The 22,132-nt window shown below is 40.7% G+C and overlaps 2 protein-coding genes across 4 annotated transcripts; one reads left to right on the top strand and one right to left on the bottom strand.

Annotated features, from left to right (window-relative positions):
- Positions 1-107: 107 nt before the first annotated feature.
- pdcd10a (programmed cell death 10a) lies at positions 108-8,013 on the bottom strand. 2 transcript variants are annotated; one of them, XM_028419708.1, is made up of 8 exons: positions 7,601-8,013; positions 5,329-5,522; positions 4,260-4,313; positions 3,979-4,096; positions 3,286-3,412; positions 2,403-2,481; positions 2,225-2,307; positions 108-1,826 (listed from the first exon to the last, which is right to left on the bottom strand). In XM_028419708.1, exons 2-8 carry the CDS (start codon positions 5,416-5,418, stop codon positions 1,745-1,747), a joined length of 633 nt encoding a protein of 210 aa, XP_028275509.1. In that variant the 5' UTR covers positions 5,419-5,522; positions 7,601-8,013; the 3' UTR covers positions 108-1,744. The 2 variants fall into 2 exon arrangements, with proteins under 2 accessions (XP_028275509.1, XP_028275510.1); XM_028419709.1 differs by lacking the exon at positions 7,601-8,013 and adding an exon at positions 5,182-5,219.
- On the top strand, positions 7,830-21,281 carry serpini1 (serpin peptidase inhibitor, clade I (neuroserpin), member 1). Of its 2 annotated transcripts, none has more exons than XM_028419706.1 (10): positions 7,830-8,055; positions 8,282-8,416; positions 16,160-16,448; positions 16,792-17,022; positions 17,120-17,314; positions 18,919-19,123; positions 19,245-19,342; positions 19,970-20,056; positions 20,164-20,253; positions 20,358-21,281. In XM_028419706.1, exons 3-10 carry the CDS (start codon positions 16,181-16,183, stop codon positions 20,432-20,434), a joined length of 1,251 nt encoding a protein of 416 aa, XP_028275507.1. In that variant the 5' UTR covers positions 7,830-8,055; positions 8,282-8,416; positions 16,160-16,180; the 3' UTR covers positions 20,435-21,281. The 2 variants fall into 2 exon arrangements, with proteins under 2 accessions (XP_028275507.1, XP_028275508.1); XM_028419707.1 differs by having other exon boundaries at positions 16,013-16,448.
- The last annotated feature ends 851 nt before the right edge of the window (positions 21,282-22,132 follow it).

Here is a 22,132-nt window from a genome sequence, read left to right as displayed (position 1 = left end):
AGAAATGAAGCACTTTCATACACCACAATGCAAATCTGAGGAGAGACCCACTTTTGAAATTCTTTCTCACATGTCAGAACTCTTTAATTTGCAATAAAAGGGAAGTGTTCACTGTTCATGAGTCTTTTATGTAAGAGTTCTCAAAAGATTTTAAGGACCCTTCATTTTATTTACATTTTTTGTGAAAATGTCGTGAAAATTACAGAATATGAGACACACGGAGAAAGAAAACAGAATAAGAAACAATTTGCTCTTTTAAATGAAATAAAATCAGTTTTCATATTGATCTCTAAGTGTAGCACTCTTTCCAAAACTGATTTTTGTTTGTAACTTGTTTTCTGGACACTAGGATGTGGATACAATACAAGAACTGTGTGGAAGGTTTGAGAGAAAACCAGACTTGCTGCCATTGTTCAAAATCCAAACAATAAATGAAAGGTGACAGGAGAGGTAACGGACAGGTTTTCAGATGTATTTTGCTTTGGTAATATACAGCAGGCACTTTTTCCAAACACTGACTTATCCCAGGTAAAAAATAAAAAACACTAACACAGGGCACATGCATACAATCATGAACAATCCCTCCCGCCCTCTCCACAGCACTGTGGACAGACTGAGAAGCAGCTTCAGCAACAGACTCCTGCTGCCCCGCTGCTCTCAGGAATGGTACAGGAAGTCATTCCTGCCGTTCGCCATTAGACTGTATAACTCCTCTGTGACTGTCAGAGCTGTGCTCACAAACTTGGACTAAAGCATCACCACAGGTACATTTCAAACTGCTCAGTTATATTAACTGTGTTATTATCTTCTTATCCTCCTTGATCTGCCTTATGTGTGTGTATGTACATATTCTTCTTCTTTTGTTGCTGCCATGTGTGTGTATGTGTATGTGTATAAGAGTTTTTGCTGTGTTTATTGTATTTATTGTTTTTTGATATGCTGCTGCTACAACTTAATTTCCCCACGGGGTTTAATAAAGTAAATATCTATCTATCTACTTTTTGTATCCAATGACTACTACTTCTTCAAGGTTGTTCTTTTTTTATATAGCAGAAGGCTTCATGTATGCTGACATTTAATCCATCTGGAAAATAGGTGAAATTAGTTGATCAGCAGAAAAATGCTTCTTTCTGTTTTATGTCATTGTAAAGTGGACATTTTTTTTAGTTTTGGTGAGAAAAAAACAGGATATTATAATGATTAGTGGCTCCTATTGTGAACTTTTCAGAAAAGGTTGTTGTCTTCAGTGTTGCTTATTTTTATGAGAAGCTTGTTTTGGCTGTGTAAGAATATACTGTTATTAGAATTACCGCAACAAAGACAAACCAACTGTGGTACACTAAATGTCATGTTCTCAAAAAAGTTGCTGTCATAGAAAAGAACACAGGAAAAGAAAACTCAAACATGTTTTTGGCAGATTATTGGAAACTGTTAGCTGCAACCCTGATGGCCTCACCAAACTTTACATACATGGAAAACAATCACATTATCAATCTGCTTTTTCAGACCTATAAAGACCAGGACAGAGAGGGAATTATACAGTATAAAAGAATAACGAAATACAAACAGTTCCTTGGCAACACAATTATCTGATCCCTCCACAAAGCCACAGAATTATACATTATATAGTCTAAAATAATCAAATGTCTGTGCAAATTACAAAACTAAAAAAAAAAAAAAAAAAAAATCTATTCTATAAGGAAAACATCTCCTCGTGTGTGTGTGTGTGTGTGTCCTGAGGCTGCTACACCACAGTCTTGAAGGCCTGCAGTATCATGTTGGTTTGGTGGGTGAGCCGGTTGGCGCTGACAAACACATTAATCACTCTAGGAAAGAACCGTGACAGAGATACAAGGACACACGTGTCAATCATACAGAAAAGAAACCATGGCAACAATATTAAGATTGATCCAGGAAACACTTTGATCTGGCTGGAATGGAGAGCGTCAAGGCTTCAGAGAATACAAGCCAGCATGAATACACAGGAAATGGGTCAAGGGAATTATTCAGGAATGGTGGATTTGATTCAAGCGTGTCTGTGATCAAACAACCACCATTTACATGGTGGTGACGGTGCGAGTGTGTGAGTGTGTATGCATTCATGTACAGCTATTAAATGTGTTGGTGGTAGCCGTGTGTGAAACAGGAAAAGGTTGAACAAATGAGGAGACAGAGGAAGAGACTCACTAAAACAGAGGAGAAACTAGAAACTAGAGTGTCTTACTTTCCATCTTTGAAGTAGGTTTTAAGAGTGTCGCTGAAGCTCTTGGAGTATTTCACAAACTCTCTCTTTTGCTGTTCCAGCGCCTATCCAATAAATACAGACAGCCTTTCAGCTCCACTTATTTTAACGCATCTGTGTTTGTGTGTAGGCATGTCTTCTTCCTAATGTTTCCACTTACCCGTCTGTTCTGATACTGGTATTTCCTGAAGACAGTATTAACTGTGTCTAGCAGCTCCTTGATGGCACTTGCAATGTCTCTGTGGATGACACACAGACACACACACAGACACACACATACAAAAACAAGCATCTCATCATCTGTCTGTTGTTATCAGGCAGTAAAACACAAGAGAAACTACAGTCTTTTGATCCTGCCTCATTGTCTCCCTTTCTTCCCTTTTTCCTCCCAAACATGCTTTCACCTGCCACCCCCCCCCCCCTCGCCCTCCTTTGCATGCACTTGAAATCTGCCCGTTTCATAACTTTAATTTCTTAGCATTCCCATTGAATTGATTTTATTTCTGAGCTCTCCGACGGTTAAGTAACTTAGGCAGTGACTCACTAAGAGTATTGAATTTGATCAAAATAATGGCAAAGTGGGCCAAGAAGATGAAACATCTCTCACTTTCTCTCTGCAATGTGTGTGTGTGTGTGTGTGTGGACAGGGAAATGAAATAGCACACAGGGACCTTACCGTTTAACCTTCACAATTCCATTTATATTCAAGATTTGAAAAATTGTGGTACAAAGCAATAAAACCTTAAGGACTCAGAATTTAATGGCCTATATGTCCTCCATGTCACTTATTTTATGCATTTAACAAATAATGTCTACACATGGTTATTTTGGTGTGAAAGGTCATACATCGGTCATTTGCTGTAAAAAAAAGCTTTAGTCTCTGCACTAAACAAAGACAAAGCGTCTAATCATCATCTATTGTAACTGCTGTTGAAGGACCTCCAGACATTTTTTCGCAGCATATTCAGTTACTACAAGAAGTGTGATTGAAACTTTTATGTAGAATACACACACACACACACACACACACAGAGCTGTCTTACTTGATGGTCTGTAGCAAGCCCACTCTGTCATTGATCTCATCTGGTATGGTGCTGAGGATGTGTTTCAGAGCTCGGGCTCTCTCGTTCAGCTTCTGGAACTCTGGCTCTCGCCTGTCAATCATGAACTCTGGGAGGAAGAGAAAAATGCAGATCTGCTCAGCGATGAGCGCGTCAGCACGAGCGTGAAGAATAGCTACAGGGGACACTGAAATAAAGCAATTAATAACAGTGGCATGTATGGAAAACACATGTCTAGACTACAACTGTATAAAGTGGAACACACAGGACGGAGTACATGTGTGCACAGTTTAAAGTGGCAGTGTTGAGATGGGGAAGTAAAAGGAGGAAAGAATTTGGAATGTGCCATGCATGGGGTACCTTTAAAATTCATCCAATGTGTGTGTGTGTGTGTGTGTGTGTATGTGTGTGCTAATTCATTACTACCATCAATCACTGTACTCGGCACAAGGAATTCAATTACAGACAGAAACAAGGGAACAGCTGAAAACTGCTGGAGTTGATTTGTGGGGAAACAGCTCCCCCTAGTGGATAAATGGGCTAACAAAATTATAGACAAGGCAAAACCAAGTGCAAATAAGTTACTTCAACCTGCCTGCATAATTAGTGATGTGCCCATTAAACAATCAGGTATCACCTTATCTTATTCCACCGTGCTTCCACAGAGCATCCTACCTTCCACATCATCTGCGGCCATGCGAAGCAGACACTCACAATAGTTGATTTTTAAGTTCTTCTTCTCCACTATTTTCATGACAATGTCCTGAGTCAGACCAGGATTCTCCTTCTCTGCCTTGAGACAAACAAACATTCAGCTGCACTGAGATCTCGCAGCCTTTCTGACAACTCAGTATTAGAGCAAAGCTGATAGTCCACATGATTAAAAAAAGTAAAAAAGTAACATTACAAGAAAAGTAGCAGTTCATTTCATGACAACTTACAACAGACGGCTTTACCTTTATAAAGGCGGCTCTCAAGGTCTGTGCTGCTGATAAATTGACTGTCTCCAGCTGCAAGGTGTAATACACAAACACAAGTATAACATAAGCCTGTAGCATAGCACGCACACACACACACACACAGCTTAGCTCTTATCATGGACTTGTCTTGCAATGTAATTCTTCTCAAGGTACATACAAGCCAAGGATCCTACTATATCAGAGAAGGACACTGTGCTCTCTTGTATTGTGTAAAGCTGAGCTGAGTCATCTGTATTCTTTCTGTAAATTCCACAAAGTCTATTCAGCTCCTGGGAGCTGATACTTTGCTATTAGACAGCTCGTCACTAGTTCAACTTCAGAGTTCTGCCTGTCGCACACCATGAAATCATTTAACAATCTATTTTACACTATAAACAATAACAAGGTGAAGACGCAGCTGAAAAACTAAAACTGAAGCAGTCAGATGTGTGTGCTGTGACAAGAGGCGCAGTGAAGGGTGTCTGGTGAGTTTCTGTGTGTATTGCTTTAGAGCCAAGTGCATTGGCAGGTTGTCGCATTTCACTCAGTACACCTTCATCCTCTGTGGTTCAAATTACTGTTTTGCCTCAAATTATACAGTCACCGGCCTTTTCCGAGCTGTCGCGGTTGGAGAGGATACTGCTGTTAATATCGACAGACTGTAGCGGGTCATGTAATCTTTGGCTGGGTGTTTGCATGACAGGCTCTTTCAGTCGCAATAACTCAGTCAGAAACAGGTGCTGTGTGTTGTGAGGCATCGCTACCAATCACACTGGCTGTCTTAAAGAGTGATTCTCTTTGATTGCTTCTCCTTCCTTGCTACTTCCTTGGTAACCTCCTGCAGAGCACAGGTAGGACCCCATAATGGACACGTAATGGAAGTATTAACGACCCCTGTAAAATGATCTTTGATACATACCTTATGTTGCCTGTGTGGCTTCATCAATCACTTCACTCCTCATTTGGAGACAGAAATAAAAATAATCCTATTCACAATTAACTTCCTGCAGCAAACACAAACCTTCTACCTGAACAGAATACAAACCCACAGTCTGGTTTCCTTTACCTGGTTTAAGACGGGATACATCACTGAGTACAGAGCCATAGAGACAACTGAGGTGGCGTCAGCTTCATTCTTCATGTCTTCTGTGGTCATCCTTGACCAATCAATGGCCCTTCGTTCCTGTGCTTGTCCACCGATGCCAGTTTCACCACATTCAATCACTCACAGTGACTGACAGAATGGGAGCAGACAAGGTCCTGAGGACGAAGACAGCAAGACAGGTGAACAAGCAGGGAGAGATGGATGGTAGCGGCACCATGTTTACAATCCGGATGCATACTTCTTCAATTTTATTTTGTTTTTTTAGTCTGAAACCAGGGACAGAGACAGACAGACAGAACACAGATGGAATAAATTCATAAAATTCATTTTTATGATAATTCCTCCAGAGCACTGGCTCTATTAATTTTCATCCAATTACATGTTATCAATCCCCGTGTGTACTACTTCCAAAAAAGCCTTTCAGTCACAGACATGATTATCACCCAACAGTCACACTGCCAGTGTGTGTACTTTACTGTTACACAAGGTACAATAGTGACAACGCTGGCACACCTGGAAAAAAGGACACCCTGCCCAAAATTATTGCAGCAATAACAATAACACTGTGATAAATATAGAACATTGGCAAAGCTACAGGTTTTTTTTGTTGTACCCCAACCTTGTTTTGAAGAAGCAGTGAATCCTGACAGGCAAAATAAGAGAAATATATCCAGCATGTCCTCTCTGGTCTCTCTCGCTAACAAATGCACACACACACCTGTTCTGATACCTCCTGGACCAGTTCTTCCTCAGCCATTGCTTACTGTGTGACAGATTTACAGGATCTAATATGACATCATTCGCCATTCTATTCATCACATAATAGATGTTTATTGGAGGGCAGGGACACACACACACACACACACACACACACACACACACATACCGGCTCTCTATTCAAGCATGTAACAAGACTGCAGTGAGTCACAGCATTCTGATCTGATGATTATTTCAAATTTGAATCCAACACAGCTCATCATTTAGAGCCGTTCACTCTCAGATTCATGGATTCTATTTTTCATATGATTAATTATTAACACTTTACCTTAAAGAGTTGGTCTTTCAACTTCACAAATATGTTAAAGGGTCAATTCACCCCAAATTCAAGCCAACAATCACAGTTGTTATTATCTCAGATTATCTTGAATAACTGATCATAATTGCTTTTAAAAAAGACATTTTGAGGTGTGTTTATTGGTAATCAAATAAATAAATAAAAAATATATACAATTCTGGTAAATCTGTAGAGTTTTTTTAATGCAGGACTGAATAACCAAATGATCATATTTTGGAAAGAGAAGGTACTCATATACATACATTTTACAGCCACTGAATTATGAAAATGATTAAAACAATGTGACTGATTCTTGATAAAAATATCTTCTCAAAAGTTTATCGATCGATCTCTTCCATATAAAGAGGACTGTGTATGAATGCAAAAGTTGCCCCAACTTTATGGGCAACTGTGTATTACATGACTATGAGTTACAAGTTCTTATAATTTACCTTTCATTTCTGTGTAAAAACAATAAAACAGTCATACAAGGAATCTGAAAAACACATTTAAGTCTGAGAAATATTTACAAAAAAAAAGTTAGGAATCCATGTTTGTATTAGGAGGAGCAATGTGAGCAGGCATTGTAAGATTTATTATTTTGCCCCTTTGTTACTCACTACTCACAATTTAGATCGTACATGAGTCCAGCTGCTGATAAGTCTCTGCTCACTGAAACACACACACTGCTACATTATGGTATAATATGGCTATTATTATACCATAGAATAAATGCATGCAGGTACATGTATGCACTAATAATACATCTTTACACAACATTTCAACTTGTCAAACGCACCATGACTCATAAAGGCTGCATCATGTTTAGGTGTGCCTGAAGAAAGGATGTGGCATGGCACACCTACACAGAATAAAAAGTGCTTTATGACGCCACAAAATGTGTTGCCACAGCAAACGTCTCTGAAAGTGATCCTTGCACATAAACTAGGTCACTAGCTGGAATATTATTAATCTGTTAAAGGTGTGCTTTTCAATTTGTTTTTTGTTGAAATGGTAAGATCAGATCAGCACTGTGGCAAAGCCAAATAACAAGGTGGTCCTGTTTCCAGTTTTAATAATCACACTATCCACCAGCAGGGCAGTGTGAGGACATACACAATATGTTGTCACACCGTAACAAGTCACATCAAGTGTTAACAGTCGCTGCAGGAGCCTTACCTTTGATGGTAGAGCTGTAGGTGAGGCTGACAGGGAAAGCATTAAGCTACCTTCCAGCTATAGGTGACAGGCTAACATGAGATTAGCAGTTTGGAGCAGGTGATCGATCCGTCCTCGGCTAAACTGTTAGCTCTACTGCTAGCTAATTATCCGGTAATAAACATACGAGCTACAACACACAGGCCGATGCTTCCGCTGGGTGCCTCGCCTCTCTTGTGGTGGTTTGTGTTTCATTCAGGAAGTTTTCTGCCTGACAAAACTGTAGCGGAGAGCCGGGTGTGGGCGGAGAGCCGTGTTGTGACGGCTGCCCGTAGAATCGCACGAGACGCTGGTTGTAGTTCTTTCCGTGAGTCTTCTTGTTGTTTTTAAAGGAACTGCCACCAGAAAGGACTTCAAATCCCAAGCAGGAAGCTAAAACGTGTTTTAACCCTTACGCCACCTTTGTTGACACTCGGGTATGTACATGTTGGATAATTTATAGTTGAAAAAAACATATAAGAATATGCTATGCTATGGTTTAAACTGTATATATGTTTGTTATATCCCTTGTGTTACTCCTTAATAAAATATATAGTTGCATAAAAGAGGGTAAATAATACGTTAACGTTGACAGTTGTAACGAAAGCTAATGCGGAAACGAGAAGGAGTGAGTCATCTTCTTCCACATTTACTCATCTTTAGTCGACGGACATTGGTCCAATCAGAGCGGAGGGGGGCGGGGTCTGCGGCAAATGAACAAGCAGTGAGCTGCGGAGGAGAGCAGCAGAGAGAGACCGCACTTATCCATCCATCCATCCCTACGTACGCCCTTTATCGGTAAGAAACGTTTTATGCAATAACCTACAGCCGCTTCAGCAACAGCGCTTTCTTTACTCATTTATTTCATGACAGGATAAGTGTTCAGCGTAAGATGATGTAAAAAAAATACCATGGGCTATTTCTGAGTTTTTCTACAGAATTACTTTTTATTAAGGTGCAGGAATGTGTGGGTGTAACTGGTGATTTTTTTAGAGGAACGTGTAAAGGGATTAAAATGCCGTAATCAACATGTGTGGGTTTATAATATGTGGGTGGGTGGAGATGCACGTTGGAGCCAAAACATATTTCTTCAAACCCATTGATTAAAAGCCGTGTGTCCACCACCCAGGGCTGTTTTATTTTCGATTGCACTGCTTTATCTGCTGTTGTTTTAAATCATCTTATAGGGGTTGTGATGTGGTTTCTTGCCCTTGAAATACAGGCAAAGGCGCATTGAGTGAATGTGTGTGAATTAACGAGGCAGATTGTAGTAGCCTGATCCTACCTTATCCCCACCCCACACACGCATAAATACACACACACACACTTGTTATTCCTTCATGCAGCTCTGTATGTGTGCTCATGTTGGTTTTGAGTCCACAGAGACTGTCCAATTCAAAGCTATGGTTTATTAACAAACTCACATTGCAACTCTAGTTACATTTAGTGAGGATACAATTCTTATATTAAAGAAAAATAGAAAACAAAGACATCAAACCTTTCTCTGAATGCATGAAAATAGAAAGACGTGGAACAAAATGTGGCATTATTTTTGCAATTTTCCACTGATCTCACTTTTTCAATGTCAAACAACATCATTTGTAAACATTGCACTGTTCATTTTCTCTCACTTGTCATCCTCTCACGCCGGCTCTCATTTGTTTATCTGTGCCATGACAGATAATAACCCTTTAAATCCCCATTTAGGCCCATAGTTGCAGTTCATATTAATGGAAAGAGAGTATCCTTTTAAATCATAATCTGGATGTATTAATCCCATATGCATCTGAGTCAGTATTAATCTCTGCTGATCGCTTGCTGTTTGCTCTCTGTGCTTGCCCATGTTGGGAGCTCACGTGTGAGTGTGTGTCTGCTTTTATATTTTGTTTAGTTTTTATTCTGCTGTGAGTATAAATTGATTTATTTTAATTATAAGTATTTGTGCAGCTGCTGTCCGTCATGAAATGCAGTGCATTTTTTGTAGGCTGGACAAAATATACTGCAGTGTGAAGTAGTAGGAGTTTTGAAATACAATTTAGTAATAGCAGTAATTATGAAAAAATGCTTATTCATCAGCCAGAAAGGGTAAAGACATACGGTAAAAGACAATCACAGTTTAAATTATTTAATAAATCCACTAAACTGTGCTCATTCTTTCCTTCACATCCTATAAACTCACTCTCAAACACGCCACCTGCAAAATACAGAGCCAAGCAGCAGGTTTGTCCCCAATACACTCTGCTGCAGCAAAGACACGGGGGATTAGTTCATAGCCGGCCAGATAGGAGGATGAGAGAGAGAGAGAGAGAGAGAGAGAAATTTCTGAGAAAAAAAGAGGAAATCAGAAGAATTGAAATTAATTGTCGGTTTGAATTAGGTGAAAAACCAACATGTATGAAACAGTGAGGTACCTTTAACTATTTGTGTACATAGAGGAGGTGGATGTATTGTACATAACAACAAAATTTCACCCAGTACTGTACAAAAGTGAAGTGAAACACACACATACACAAACCCTGGATTGTTTAAAGTGTATGGGAAAAGCCTGTCTGAGGTGTGGCTGGAGATGGGGCTAGTTTGAATTATAAACAGGGAAGGCAGATAAATTCATCTTATACACATGAACACAGATCTGTTCTCCGTTTCGCTCTGATCTTTGCAGCAATATCAGATGATTTGTTAAAAAATGGAACCAAATCACTTTGTATTATTCTCTTAATTGTCAGTCTTTCACACTTGTTAGCGAACCTCCACCCTCCTGAAGCAAGCAACACAGCGATTCAGACACTCTTATTATCCCCCTGCCGTCTTCCTCCTCTCTGCCTCTCACCTGGCTATCGCTTCACCTGCCTCAGTTATCTAACCGACAAACATGCAGACGCACACATTTCCCTCACAGGACTTCTTCATAGTGACCTTTCCTGCGCTGTGGTGCCTCCCTGGTCTTTAGTCCATTTGAAAAAGCCTCCAGTCTTTTCACTTTTACCGCTGACCCCAAATAGAGGCCGATCCAATTACGCCTCAAACCTCCTAACTGCGCTCCCACAGCTCAGAGAGAGAGTGTGTGTGTCTATGTGTGTTTTTCCAATACTAGAGAAAGAGATGCTGTTTAGTGTGTTTTGGCAGAGTGTGAGGAGCAGTCAACCATCTTGCCACGCTATGCAGGGGGTCGTTAGAAATCACTGGCTCAGATTCAAACCTAGTGTCTGCATGGAAGCTGCCGCTGTTTAGCTCTTTAGCACTTCCTGTCTGCACGTATTTATCTGCCTACTTGTCTTTATTTGTGTTTGCTTTTCTTTTGTGTCTTTTATTTGCCTCCAAGCCTATTTAATTGACTTTATACCTCTCCACCTGTGTGTGTGTGTGTGTGTGTGTGTGTCACCCTCTGGGTGTCTCTGTTAGCAGGGATTAATAAAGACTTGTTAACCTCTGTGTGCCCTGTGTGGAGTGTACAGTGAGCATCTTGGGACTTTAAGCTGCTTCCATGGCACATTATGTTATTTTCTAACAAGGTGCTGCATGAGCTCAGGTATTGAGCTGAGGATTGGCTAAAAAAACAAAATATATATTAGATTTAACCCGCTAATTACGCCAGTATATTTAAGCATATAGCATTGCGTTTGCTTACTGTTTTTGTTACTCATAGCAGCCTCTATGTACCCCAAATATAAGATTGTGCTATCGCTGAGGCCTGAAAACCACACACTGTATTTTAAGCTATGTAAGTATACGTAGCATCTTAGTGAAGACAGTTTCTCTCTCCACCACTGGACCTGCTTATTAAACAATTGCTGCCTTCTCCAGTACGTAAATAAATAAATACATAAAAATCTATAACACATTTCACACTTGATTATGATTTCCCAAGCATGCCCACTTACACATTAAATAAGAAATTCCTGAAGTTTTTTGAAAAGACAATTTCTACTTAGTAGGACAATTTATTGGGAGATTAAAAAATAAACAACCTAAGGTTAACTTGGATGAGAGTTTAATATTAAGCTCAATAAACACAGTGATCGTTTGAAAATATAGACTGCAATGAAGAAGCATCAGCTCACTATCAAATACGTGAATTTGTGTCAAAAGCCCGACGTTTGTTTACAGTCATGCTGTCATGGCTTCGGCACACTTGAATATCTTTATTACTGTATTAAGACAAGTTGCAGTGCTTCCTGTGAAACAGTTGTTTGCTATCGAGCACAACGAATTAATCTTTCAAAACACTGCAGTTCCCATATGCAGTATATATGTGTGTGTGTGTGTGTAAGTCCTACATTTTTGATCTTATATAGTGATGAAACTGCTGTTACTGCCTATTATTTTAAAACTAATTTACCAAAGGAATATGTCAGAACAGTGGGTACCATTGATCTTTAGCTTCTGCATTCATTGTAGTAGTCTCTTGAATTACTGTTTACACATTAGGATGCTTTAATAGTTCCTGTTTAACACAGGTAAATCACAATGAAGCAATGCTTGTGGTGTAATATCCGGAATAAAATACACAACTTGCCTCTTTGTGGTTTCACTGCTGTTAGCTGTCTGGGTGCTACAGTAGGTGCATGTAGGGGGTGTTAGCTGCACAGACAGCTTGATTGATGAATTGGATCCACTTTTTTGTGTGCTGTAATGGAAGTCCCCACCCACCACAGGAGTTCAGTGCTTCCTTTTTTCCTTAGACTGTAATGAAGTTAAAGGCTCTGACCATGTGGTTGGTGGGCTTTATTGCACGGAGCTTGTGTAAATTTCCGGTTGTGCTCCGGCGAGACAGTGTTTCTTATCGAACTGGGTGGGAGACAGCTCTCAAAACATCACCTTACACCTGGGTGTATCTATAACTGTCCTTGGAGCGGTGTGATCAGATCACCAGGATGCATATTGATATGAGTGATTCAGAGTTGACTTTGTCAGGTTAATCTTTAGTGTGATTTCGCATGCGTCTTGCATTTGTGTATTCAGTTCTATGTAAAAAGCAGCAACCATGGCACCTTTAGCTCATGAATTATAATCAGACTCAATTATCCCTGTACTGCAAAGCCTTTTATAAGTCAAACATATTCATGGTGAAATCATGCCGGATCACCCTGCCATTTTAAACACTGCATCTATTGCAGAAATTCAAGGCTTTTCTAGGCCAGAGATAATCATAGACATCAGTCTCTGCAGTTTTTTTCCCCAGAGGGATAGGACTTGATGAAATGGGATGTTAGCATTTTCACAGAATTTGTCAAAGATTCAGCAGTTTGTCAGTGTACTTAGAGTGAGCCACTGTGTGATGATTGGAAGTGAAGCAGAGAAGCTCTAAGAAGACTTTTGTGCAGGTCCTCATTTCCAGAGAAGAAAAAAGAAGCAGGATTTTGCCTTGTTTTTGCACAAATTACCGTGTGCAGTCAGTGTACTGTGAGAGAGTGTGTGTGTGTTTGCATTTTTTTTTACCAGACAATGTCAGAGAGTGCACAAAGTGACAGAACTAGAACTGTTGCGAGGAGTTCTTGCAAAGAGGCAGGCGACAGAAAATGCTGAAAGAGCAGAGTAAGAAAAGAGGAAGGCGTTTATCTGCCTGTGTGGAAGGAGGAAGATATCTTTCAAGGGTAAAAATTCTCTGTCAGCTTGGCAAAATGAAAAATGTCCATCACTTGCTGAGTTGCCTTGGAAACCTTGTCTTGGAGCTATATGTGGAAACTTAAAAATGTGTGTGTGCATGTGTGGGTACCTGTGGATTTGAACCATGAATGAGGATGTTCATGTTTAATAAATTCCCCTGGCCTCCGAAGCATGCCGTCTCAAGGTGTTGGGTTTAAATGGCAGTAAGGATTAACGTGCGCACGGTTTTGGGTGACGTCATGTTTTAATTGTCGAAATGTCAACTGCCGATCTATTCTGTCTGAGAATTAGGATTACACAGAGAGATTAAAGGCTGCTTTTAAAGGCCAGTGGGTTTAATTGCATGGAATTAATCAAGTTGTCAGGATTAAAGTCTTGCACCATAAGAGATTTTCTGACATATTCAGTTCTTTTATTTTATACCTGTGTATTGGGTTTCCCCACTTACCTGGTAGGCATGCTGGGAAACCCACCTGAGTAGATGGGAGCCAAAGTTGCGCTCATAGTCCTCAATGGCCAAACTGGCAAAGTGTGGGATCCTCTTGCAGACGGCGTGCCACAACTCAAAAGGTCAGAATGGTGTCAGCGTTACAACTAAAAGCCAGCCACCCATGGTGTTATTATCTACTCACACACACGCACGCTTGCACAGCAGACACACAGAGGTGCACACGCAATTATGCTCCACGCTGCTTTTCCCTGGCTTAGCTGCATGGCTGGGTCTTTCCTTACAGAAAACAGGGCCGACTGTCTCAGAAAAGTTCAGCTCCCACAGCTCAGAAGGTCAGGAACATTACCTCCATTTACATCTCTGCCAGCCGCCCCCTCCTTTCCCTCAGCCTTTCTTACTCTGACTCACAGTGTGACATGTGAGAGCCCGTGAACGCATGTGAACAAAGACATATTAACTGCAACACATCAGGTTTCTGACTCGTTTTATATTTTTTATTTTAAGTTGTGCACCATTAGTGCAGTGTGACTGTTCCCCAGGCTTTAACTACAACTTATGTGGCTGCCAGCTTGATTTATTTACTTCTATCAAGGTTCTTTATTCAGAGTGCATTCATGTTTATTCAGTGTCCTACTCTGACCCTTGTTTACACTTTATGAACATAATGAATGAAAGCATTAAAGCATAACTTTATTCTACAAACACAGTTTTGTTACTGTCAACAAGCCGCTCCAAAACCAATAGTCAGTGTGTCTCTTATCCTCACACACACACACACATTACTTGCACATAGCAGCCATCTTTTTTAGGTCAGGATTAGTGTGGCTCATCTATCTTTTTGAGAAAATCTAACTTTCAGTCCTAGTCCTTTCAGAATTCTGTAGTCTCAAATGCATCACACTATGAGTTGAAATAAACCACATGCAGTCACAATTCCCATCTACATACTGTATGTTGTTATGAGGTAACGCAAAATGATGTGGTTCATATATTTTTTAAATGTTTGACAAGCTTGAAAACAGATTAAGAAAGGACTACTACTGTCGAGTTTATGTGTGACTGAGATAAACTACTGTGTCCACGAGCATGTCACCCAGTTTAACACTGAATCTGTGATGTGTTTTGGGAGTAGGGGTCTGTGGCACAGAGGGCTTTGTTGTTGTTGTCATTTCGTAGGATTAAAAATATAACAGATTTGTAATGAAGTAGTATCTGTCACATGCCGGAACAGAGCAGAGGACACAACAGGATGGGGCGCAAATTTTCTGGCTGTTGCCCATTGTTAATATTGTTGACACTCAGGTACATTGTCACTGCAGTCACCTGCCATCTCACACATACAGCATTAGCCAGCAGATTCCAGCCCTGCATGGGACTGCTAATTGAATGAACGTTATAATAACAGCAGCGTATAGCAGAAACAAAACAAAGTGCTATCTCACTCTTCATCACTCTCTCTGTACTCAATATCTTTCTCTGTCGTTATGCTATATATCACTGACTCTCCTTTTTCTCTTTGGCCAGCAGAAAACAATGTTGCTTGGCAACAACAGCGCTAGGAATATGGTGCATACCTTGTGTGTGTTTGTATTCTCTGTGATTTGGGGAAGGTAAAGAGACAGGGAAGGTGGGGAAGTAGAGAGGTGAGAGGGAGGAGGAGGAAGAGGAAGAGATTTTGACGATAGATAAAATATGGATAAGAGGTAGATGAAAAAGAGGCTGAGAGCGGTGATGGCATAGGAAGATGAGGGGAGGTAGTATGGGCCTTTTTGTGATCGTGCTCATCCATTCACAGCTGGGCTTCAACACACACACACAAAGTGAAGGAAGGAAACTGATTTAGGAATGGTCATGAAATATGTATAAGCTCATTTAGCAGATGTGCTCTGAACAGTCATACTGACTGGAGTATAGCTGTATGCACAATATATATGTTTATATAGGCCTATACTGTCTTTGCTGTGTTTCTCTGTTTTCACGCAGTTTGTTTTAGTATTAAACAGCACTGTTATCACTGGCTATAATACAGAATGATTGACTGACAGATGTTTTCTGTCTCTTTTCGTCATCCTACATCCCTCTTTCATGTCTAACCCCTGCAAAATCCTCGTCCTTCATCTCTGTTCCCCCTTACGCAACAATCTTCTCTACCGTTATCTCTTTCCATCCCTGCTGCAATCCTGTTGTTTTTGTACCAACTCCTCCTCTCTCTACTCTTGGCTCTCCTCCTGCCCCAAAATCATTTTTCTCTCATCTTGTCATCCTTCCATCTGTTTTTCTTCCTTCCTTTCTTTCTTCTGTCCACAACTCTTTGGCTGCCCATCCCCCTTCCACAGCTCTCCAATCATTTATTTCCTCTCCTTTAACCTTTCACCACATCCATCCATCTTTATATCTTTCTATACTTAACTTCTGTCCTCCCACCCCATAATCTCTTCTAATTTCTCTTCTTTGTTTTCCACTCTGTTCTTCTTTTCCCTCAGCTCTCTGTGGTCTGTGCTACGATGTTGATCCTGGGCGTTTTGTCCCCGCTCCTCCTCCTCTTCATCCTGTTGCCGGGCTATGGTTGCCGGGCGGCGGACATTCCAGAGGACACTACATCGGAGTTCTCCGTCAGACTGTACCATCGGCTGCAGGCGGCGGGGGGTCAGGACAACATTATTTTCTCCCCCCTCAGTGTGGCCGTGGCCTTGGGCATGGTGGAACTGGGAGCCAGGGGGGTTTCACTAGAGGAGATACGACAGGCTGTAGGATTCAGCCATCTGTTGCCAGGTGGGGGACAAATTGAGGGTCAGGGTCAGTGGCGGGTAAAGGACTTAAAAGTATTTATTTTTTTTCTCACAATTTAAAGCATTTAAAAAAGCTTTCAGTTTTACACATGAAGGGCACTTTTTTATTAAGGAGTTCTACCCAGCCTGTGAGCTCAGCTGTAGGCTGTACACTGTGACCAAGTACCATTCAATGGCACTCACAATTTCTGCTTGTAAAACATTTTTATATTACTTTCTATATTAAATTATTAATGTAGTAATACATTTATTTTGTAATGTAAACATTTTACTTCATTAGTGTATGCATCTACAGTGCGAATGTGTGTCTCCTTCTTCTGTCCCAGGTGTGGAGTTCTCTTTGCTCCAGAACCTGACAACAGCTCTGTCGGATGATGATGTCCACTACGTGATCCGATTTGCCAACAGCCTCTTCCTGCAGGAAGGCGTCACCTTTAACCCCGAGTTTCTGCATCTGATGAGGAAGTACTTCCGGGCTGATGTGGAAACTGTGGACTTCAGTGAATCATCTACTGTAGCCGAGCACATCAACAGCTGGGTGGAGAATCACACAGAGAGTGAGTGAAAGTAGATTGTATCTACATTCATTAAAAAATGGCATGGGATATTTTTAGAGGAGTGGTGTAAACCTGTTCCCTCACCTGTCCCCTTCAGGTAAGATCCGTACGCTGCTATCAGCTGAGGACTTCAGCAGCGTGACCCGCCTGACCTTGGTCAACGCCATCTATTTCAGAGGCTCCTGGAAAAACCAGTTCAGGCCAGAGAACACCCGGACTTTCTCCTTCAGCAGGGACGATGGCTCTGAAGTCCAGACGCTCATGATGTACCAACAGGGAGACTTCTACTACGGTAGGGAAATGCATCTGTGTGTGCTTGTGCATGCGTGTGTGTGCATTTGTATAACCGTACTTGTAGCTGTTTCTCTGGAGCCCTTGATTTTTCAGCTCTTATTTCTCGAGGTTATTTAAAATGTTAATCTTAGATGTGAAATATTCATATTTGCTGCGTTATTCCCAGGAAAGGATGCTCAGTTCTGCTCAATGTGCTAAGCTGCTAAAATTCACTTCAACTGCACAAAACAACCTCCAGTAATTCATTTGGAGTCAATCTCATCGTGTTATATTAGTACTCTCTCAAAGCCTGTGTTAAAGCACAATCTATTGCGTTTGAGTTTTCTAATAATTATATATTTATGTTGTATTCCATGTTTATTTGTTCTTTCTTTACAACACCTGTATTTATCTCCTTCTTCAAATTGTCCTTAATATTTTAACATGCACTATATTTATTGCCTGAATTTATGGGAAGCTCTTAAATTCGTTTTTTTGAATACCTATTTAATGTGCCTGTTTCTTGCTGCACTGTAACTAATCATGGTGAGCGTTATTTTGGGGCCATATGTGTGCAGAGAGTGGCTGCACTCTTGCATACACCTACATACTCGCACACATTTAGGATGAAGGGAATCTGTGTATGTGTGAACCCGTGTGTGAGCACAGTGTGTGTGTGTGTGTGTGTTTGAGGAGCTGCGAAAACAGGGACAGGTCCTTAGGGAATAGGCTGCGTTTGCATTTGAAGCACAATCATATTGGTTAAGTAAAATGTTTCAGGAAGCTGCGTTCCATTCTGTGCTGCATCGCCGTCTTTATCTGCATTCAGACGCTGCCCAGAATACAAAGTTAATGAAGGATGAGCAGTTTCTTTTTTCCTTTTAAGCCGGTGGGATTAAATCTGGCAGTGCTAATTTACTTATAATCTCCATCTCACACTGTAATCTTATGTTTGTATTTAAAATGTAGTTCTTTTGAGCGTAAAAGGATTATCTCATTCTAAGACATACTCTCATTTAATGTCTTGCATTGACTTTTTTATATGGGAGGTTTTGTTTAATTACTTACAAAAATCCACTGATCCACCTAAAGGCTGTGAAACTATGTGTAAGAAGATATTACCCCTATAGCTGTTTGTTTGTGTGTGGGGGGCAGATGCGTGCGTCTATATGAAAGGATGTGATATCTTTCTAGACCCCACATTGAATTCATTGGTTTTATTTTCTTCTGGAAATGTGTGTTTGTGTAAAAAAAACAAAATTGGTAAAAAAAAAATGGGCAGCGTACTGACAAACAAACCATCCTTTCATCTTAATTGAATTTTGTTGTATTCCATCAGAGCACTGTGAGCACTAGATGACTGCATATAGTATAGTATGCATGTTGTCATCAAGTGTAACCAAAACCTTTGGAGTTAAGCGTGAGTGCTTTTTAATTAAAGCATCAGGGAAATGACCGCACAAACTACAATCGATGAAACCAATCAATCAGCCTCAACATGCTTTTATTTGTGTATGTTCCTCCTCAGCGATGTCCACAAACAAACCCCTTACAGAAGGCAGCAGTGCATGTGCGTGAGTGTGTGGTTTTACATGTGCGTATGTTTTATTTTCTTTCGATCAGGTGAGTTCAGCGACGGCTCACAGGAAGCGGGCGGTGTGTACCAGGTACTTGAGATGCCCTACGAGGGAGAGGACATGTCCATGATGATCGTCCTGCCTCGGCAGGAGGTGCCACTGGCATCGCTGGAGCCCATCCTCAAAGCATCACTGCTGGAGGAGTGGGCCAACAATGTCAAACGACAGAAGGTGGAAGTTTACCTACCCAGGTGGGACATGGGATATGCCAGCTCTCATCATGGCTACCACACAACCATTTCATGCAGTTCAGACACACTCTAAAGAAATTCAACACAACCATCCTTCTTCTGACATTTAAATTCTCCACAGGTTTAAGGTCGAGCAGAAGATTGATCTGCAGAATGTGCTGCAGGATCTGGGAATAAAGAACATCTTCACCAGCAATGCTGATCTGTCTGCCATGACAGGTGAACAGCAGACGCACGCTTTTCAATATGGACACACATGTACATGCACAAACCAGAGGAATCTCAGGTCCTGAAAGGGTTCAGTGTGAGCTTTAATATTTCTGCTTCATGGCAGCAGTGAAGTAGCCCTCAGTACTTTCTAAGGTAACCAAGGTAACTGGTACTGAGTGGGCAGGTCAGACCTGTCACATCATCCATTAAAAATAGATTCAGAGATATACAGGTATAGAGAGGCAGAGAAACACAAAGACTTTTCATACACAAATATGTTTGGATAACAAACCAGAGAACACATGGTCCCACATACAGTACATAAATGTAGCATGGTTAAATATGCATTAGTCAACACACTCTGGGCTCCATTAAAAAACGACTTGCTCCTATCAGTATTATATTATGAAACAGTCCATAAGTCTTTCTGGATTTAGGCACATCTTATACTTACTAGATCATCCTCAGCTCAACATGTACTCAGAGAATGCAACTGCAATACTGTAAGGAGGGGAGGTTACCAGTGAGCGGGATTGTTCTCAACAAGCCCACTCTGCACTTTTATCGGCACATACTATTGTGTTTAAACTCAACACAAAGACAATACAATGAGCTGTGTGTGTGTGTGTTGTACAGATGGTAAAGATCTGTACATTGGAAAAGCAGTGCAGAAGGCCTACCTGGAGGTGACAGAGGAGGGGGCAGAGGGAGCCGTTGGCTCAGGTACACTTTTTATTTGGTCACTGGCATTGTGTGCGTCTTTATTTACAAAAACACTGTCAGTAAATGACACTAATGATGAATCCCATCTCTTTCTTTCACCCTCGTAGGAATGATTGCCCTGACCAGGACCCTGGTGCTGTACCCACAGGTCATGGCGGATCACCCATTCTTCTTCGTCATCAGAAACAGAAGGACAGGTGCGTGTTGAGTATTGTGTGTATGCATCAAGCTGTTTTATCAGTGTGTGTGTGTGTGTGTGTGTGTGTGTTAGCTTTAACCTTCTATCCCTCTTCTTTTCCAGGGTCTATCCTCTTCATGGGCAGGGTCATGACCCCTGAGGTCATCGATCCCAGCGACCAAGACTTCGACTCCATGTAACCATGATGCGAGGTCACTCAATCTAAGCCAATCAGATCCTGACGTCATAAATGCTACCTATCCTCTACAACCATTTTCAGCTGTGTTTTATACTCTTTATGAAAAAAAATATATAAGCTGAATATTATATGATATATTATATATTGAAACATGACATACGACATATATTGTGACTGTGTTTTGATACTGGAAGCTTTAAATTCTTGGATACAGACAGGCAGGAGGGAGAGGATGTTGTAAATAATCTCTATCTAAGTATGGTTTGTATATCAGCAAGAAGAATATATGGTATATAATCCACGCACAACCCCTTTAAGTTCAGCAGCTTCGTACTCACTTGCAACCAGGCACACACACACACACACTACGCACAAACACTCATTCTCTTCAGAGACTCTTTGTGCACACTTTAATTACATCCCTGTACATTTGACATTGTGTTCTATATATATATATGCTCAGTATTTATTGCAGAATAAACATGTGCACACATTTGTCCTTATACAATTAATCTTAGTAACAGTATTGAGACATTTTTTTTACACTGTAGGCACATGGCTAAACTGCTGATGAACTAATATGCCTTATCACATCTTGAGTGGTTGATTAAGCCCCAGCTGGGAATCTTACAGGTGAGCAGAGGAGACTGCGTATCTAAGGCGGGTTGCTATGGTGATGGACTGGAGAGATGCAGGTGCACCGGAGAAAGATCCGCTGCACTGTGTTTTTTTTTTCTTTTTCTTTTAATCATGGATGTATACAGGGAGAAACAGTAACACCAGCTGTATTGAGTATTTTATTCAATAAAAATATGAATGTGTTCCCATTAAAATATATATATAATATCCATCCGTGTATACAGGCTGTTTTTATATGGATCGACATAGTATATGTACAAGTCCTACATGAAAAATCCTAACACCTGAATGCATGCAATGTTTCAGTTATTGAAGTCTTTAGCGTCAGGACAGGAGGAAAGCAGAAGCTGGCTGCAGTTCAGTTTCCCAGGGCAGACAATGTCCTGCCAAACCAACCTGGAGTAGTTTCAGTGCACACACACACAGATCATATCACTGGTCCAGACAAGGATATACTGTGACCAAGGAGGAATAAGACCTGCACACTGACACTGATGAATGTCACTTCTCAATGAAACCGTATATAAGAAAATAAAGGTCAGTATGTTACAGATATGATCCATTATAAGTCAAATATTCTTCTTATTCTACCTATCTTGATGTATCTTAAATCATTGGTTTACTGTGCCCATTAATAGATTAGCATAATGAAAACCGAAATGATGCTGATGCAGGTTCCGTTGCAACAAATCTGCTACAAACATCACATTTTCGTGCGGATCCAAAAGTTTCATTTATTATTAACATCTTTTTGATCACTTCACTGTGCTTTAGTGCTACAACATTTTAAACAAGCTGCATTACTGACAAAGCACAGCCCAGAGGGAAGGAAGTTATTTATAATCTAAATTATTTTCACCAGCTGGCATGATAGCTGTGCCTTATGTCTTCACTGTGTGTGCCAGACTCCTCTCTGCTATACCCATGACAATACGCTGTACAGAAACTGTGAGACATGGATGCTTTATTGATGTTACCACTGTTTAACAACAGGTTTGCTACTGATATAGCATATCACTGTTGGGGAAGTAATTAACCCGTACTGTGCCTTATTTGTTTG

This window comes from Parambassis ranga, chromosome 13 (assembly GCF_900634625.1).
Source record: "Parambassis ranga chromosome 13, fParRan2.1, whole genome shotgun sequence".
Taxonomy (NCBI): Eukaryota; Metazoa; Chordata; class Actinopteri; family Ambassidae; genus Parambassis; species Parambassis ranga.
Note: the sequence above shows the minus strand (reverse complement) of the source record. Positions and strands in the feature narration are given on the sequence as shown.

What these genes read in the sequence shown, in the direction of transcription:
- pdcd10a (XM_028419708.1), bottom strand. Translation starts at nt 5,418, where the DNA reads ATGACCACAGAAGACATGAAGAATGAAGCTGACGCCACCTCAGTTGTC. An exon ending in TGTATCCCGTCTTAAACCAG is followed by an intron (nt 4,314 to 5,328) that starts GTAAAGGAAACC and finishes TACACCTTGCAG; the next exon opens with CTGGAGACAGTCAATTTATC. An exon ending in GGCTTGCTACAGACCATCAA is followed by an intron (nt 2,482 to 3,285) that starts GTAAGACAGCTC and finishes TGTCATCCACAG; the next exon opens with AGACATTGCAAGTGCCATCA.
- serpini1 (XM_028419706.1), top strand. Translation starts at nt 16,181, where the DNA reads ATGTTGATCCTGGGCGTTTTGTCCCCGCTCCTCCTCCTCTTCATCCTG. An exon ending in GTGGAAGTTTACCTACCCAG is followed by an intron (nt 19,124 to 19,244) that starts GTGGGACATGGG and finishes AATTCTCCACAG; the next exon opens with GTTTAAGGTCGAGCAGAAGA. An exon ending in TGATCTGTCTGCCATGACAG is followed by an intron (nt 19,343 to 19,969) that starts GTGAACAGCAGA and finishes TGTGTTGTACAG; the next exon opens with ATGGTAAAGATCTGTACATT.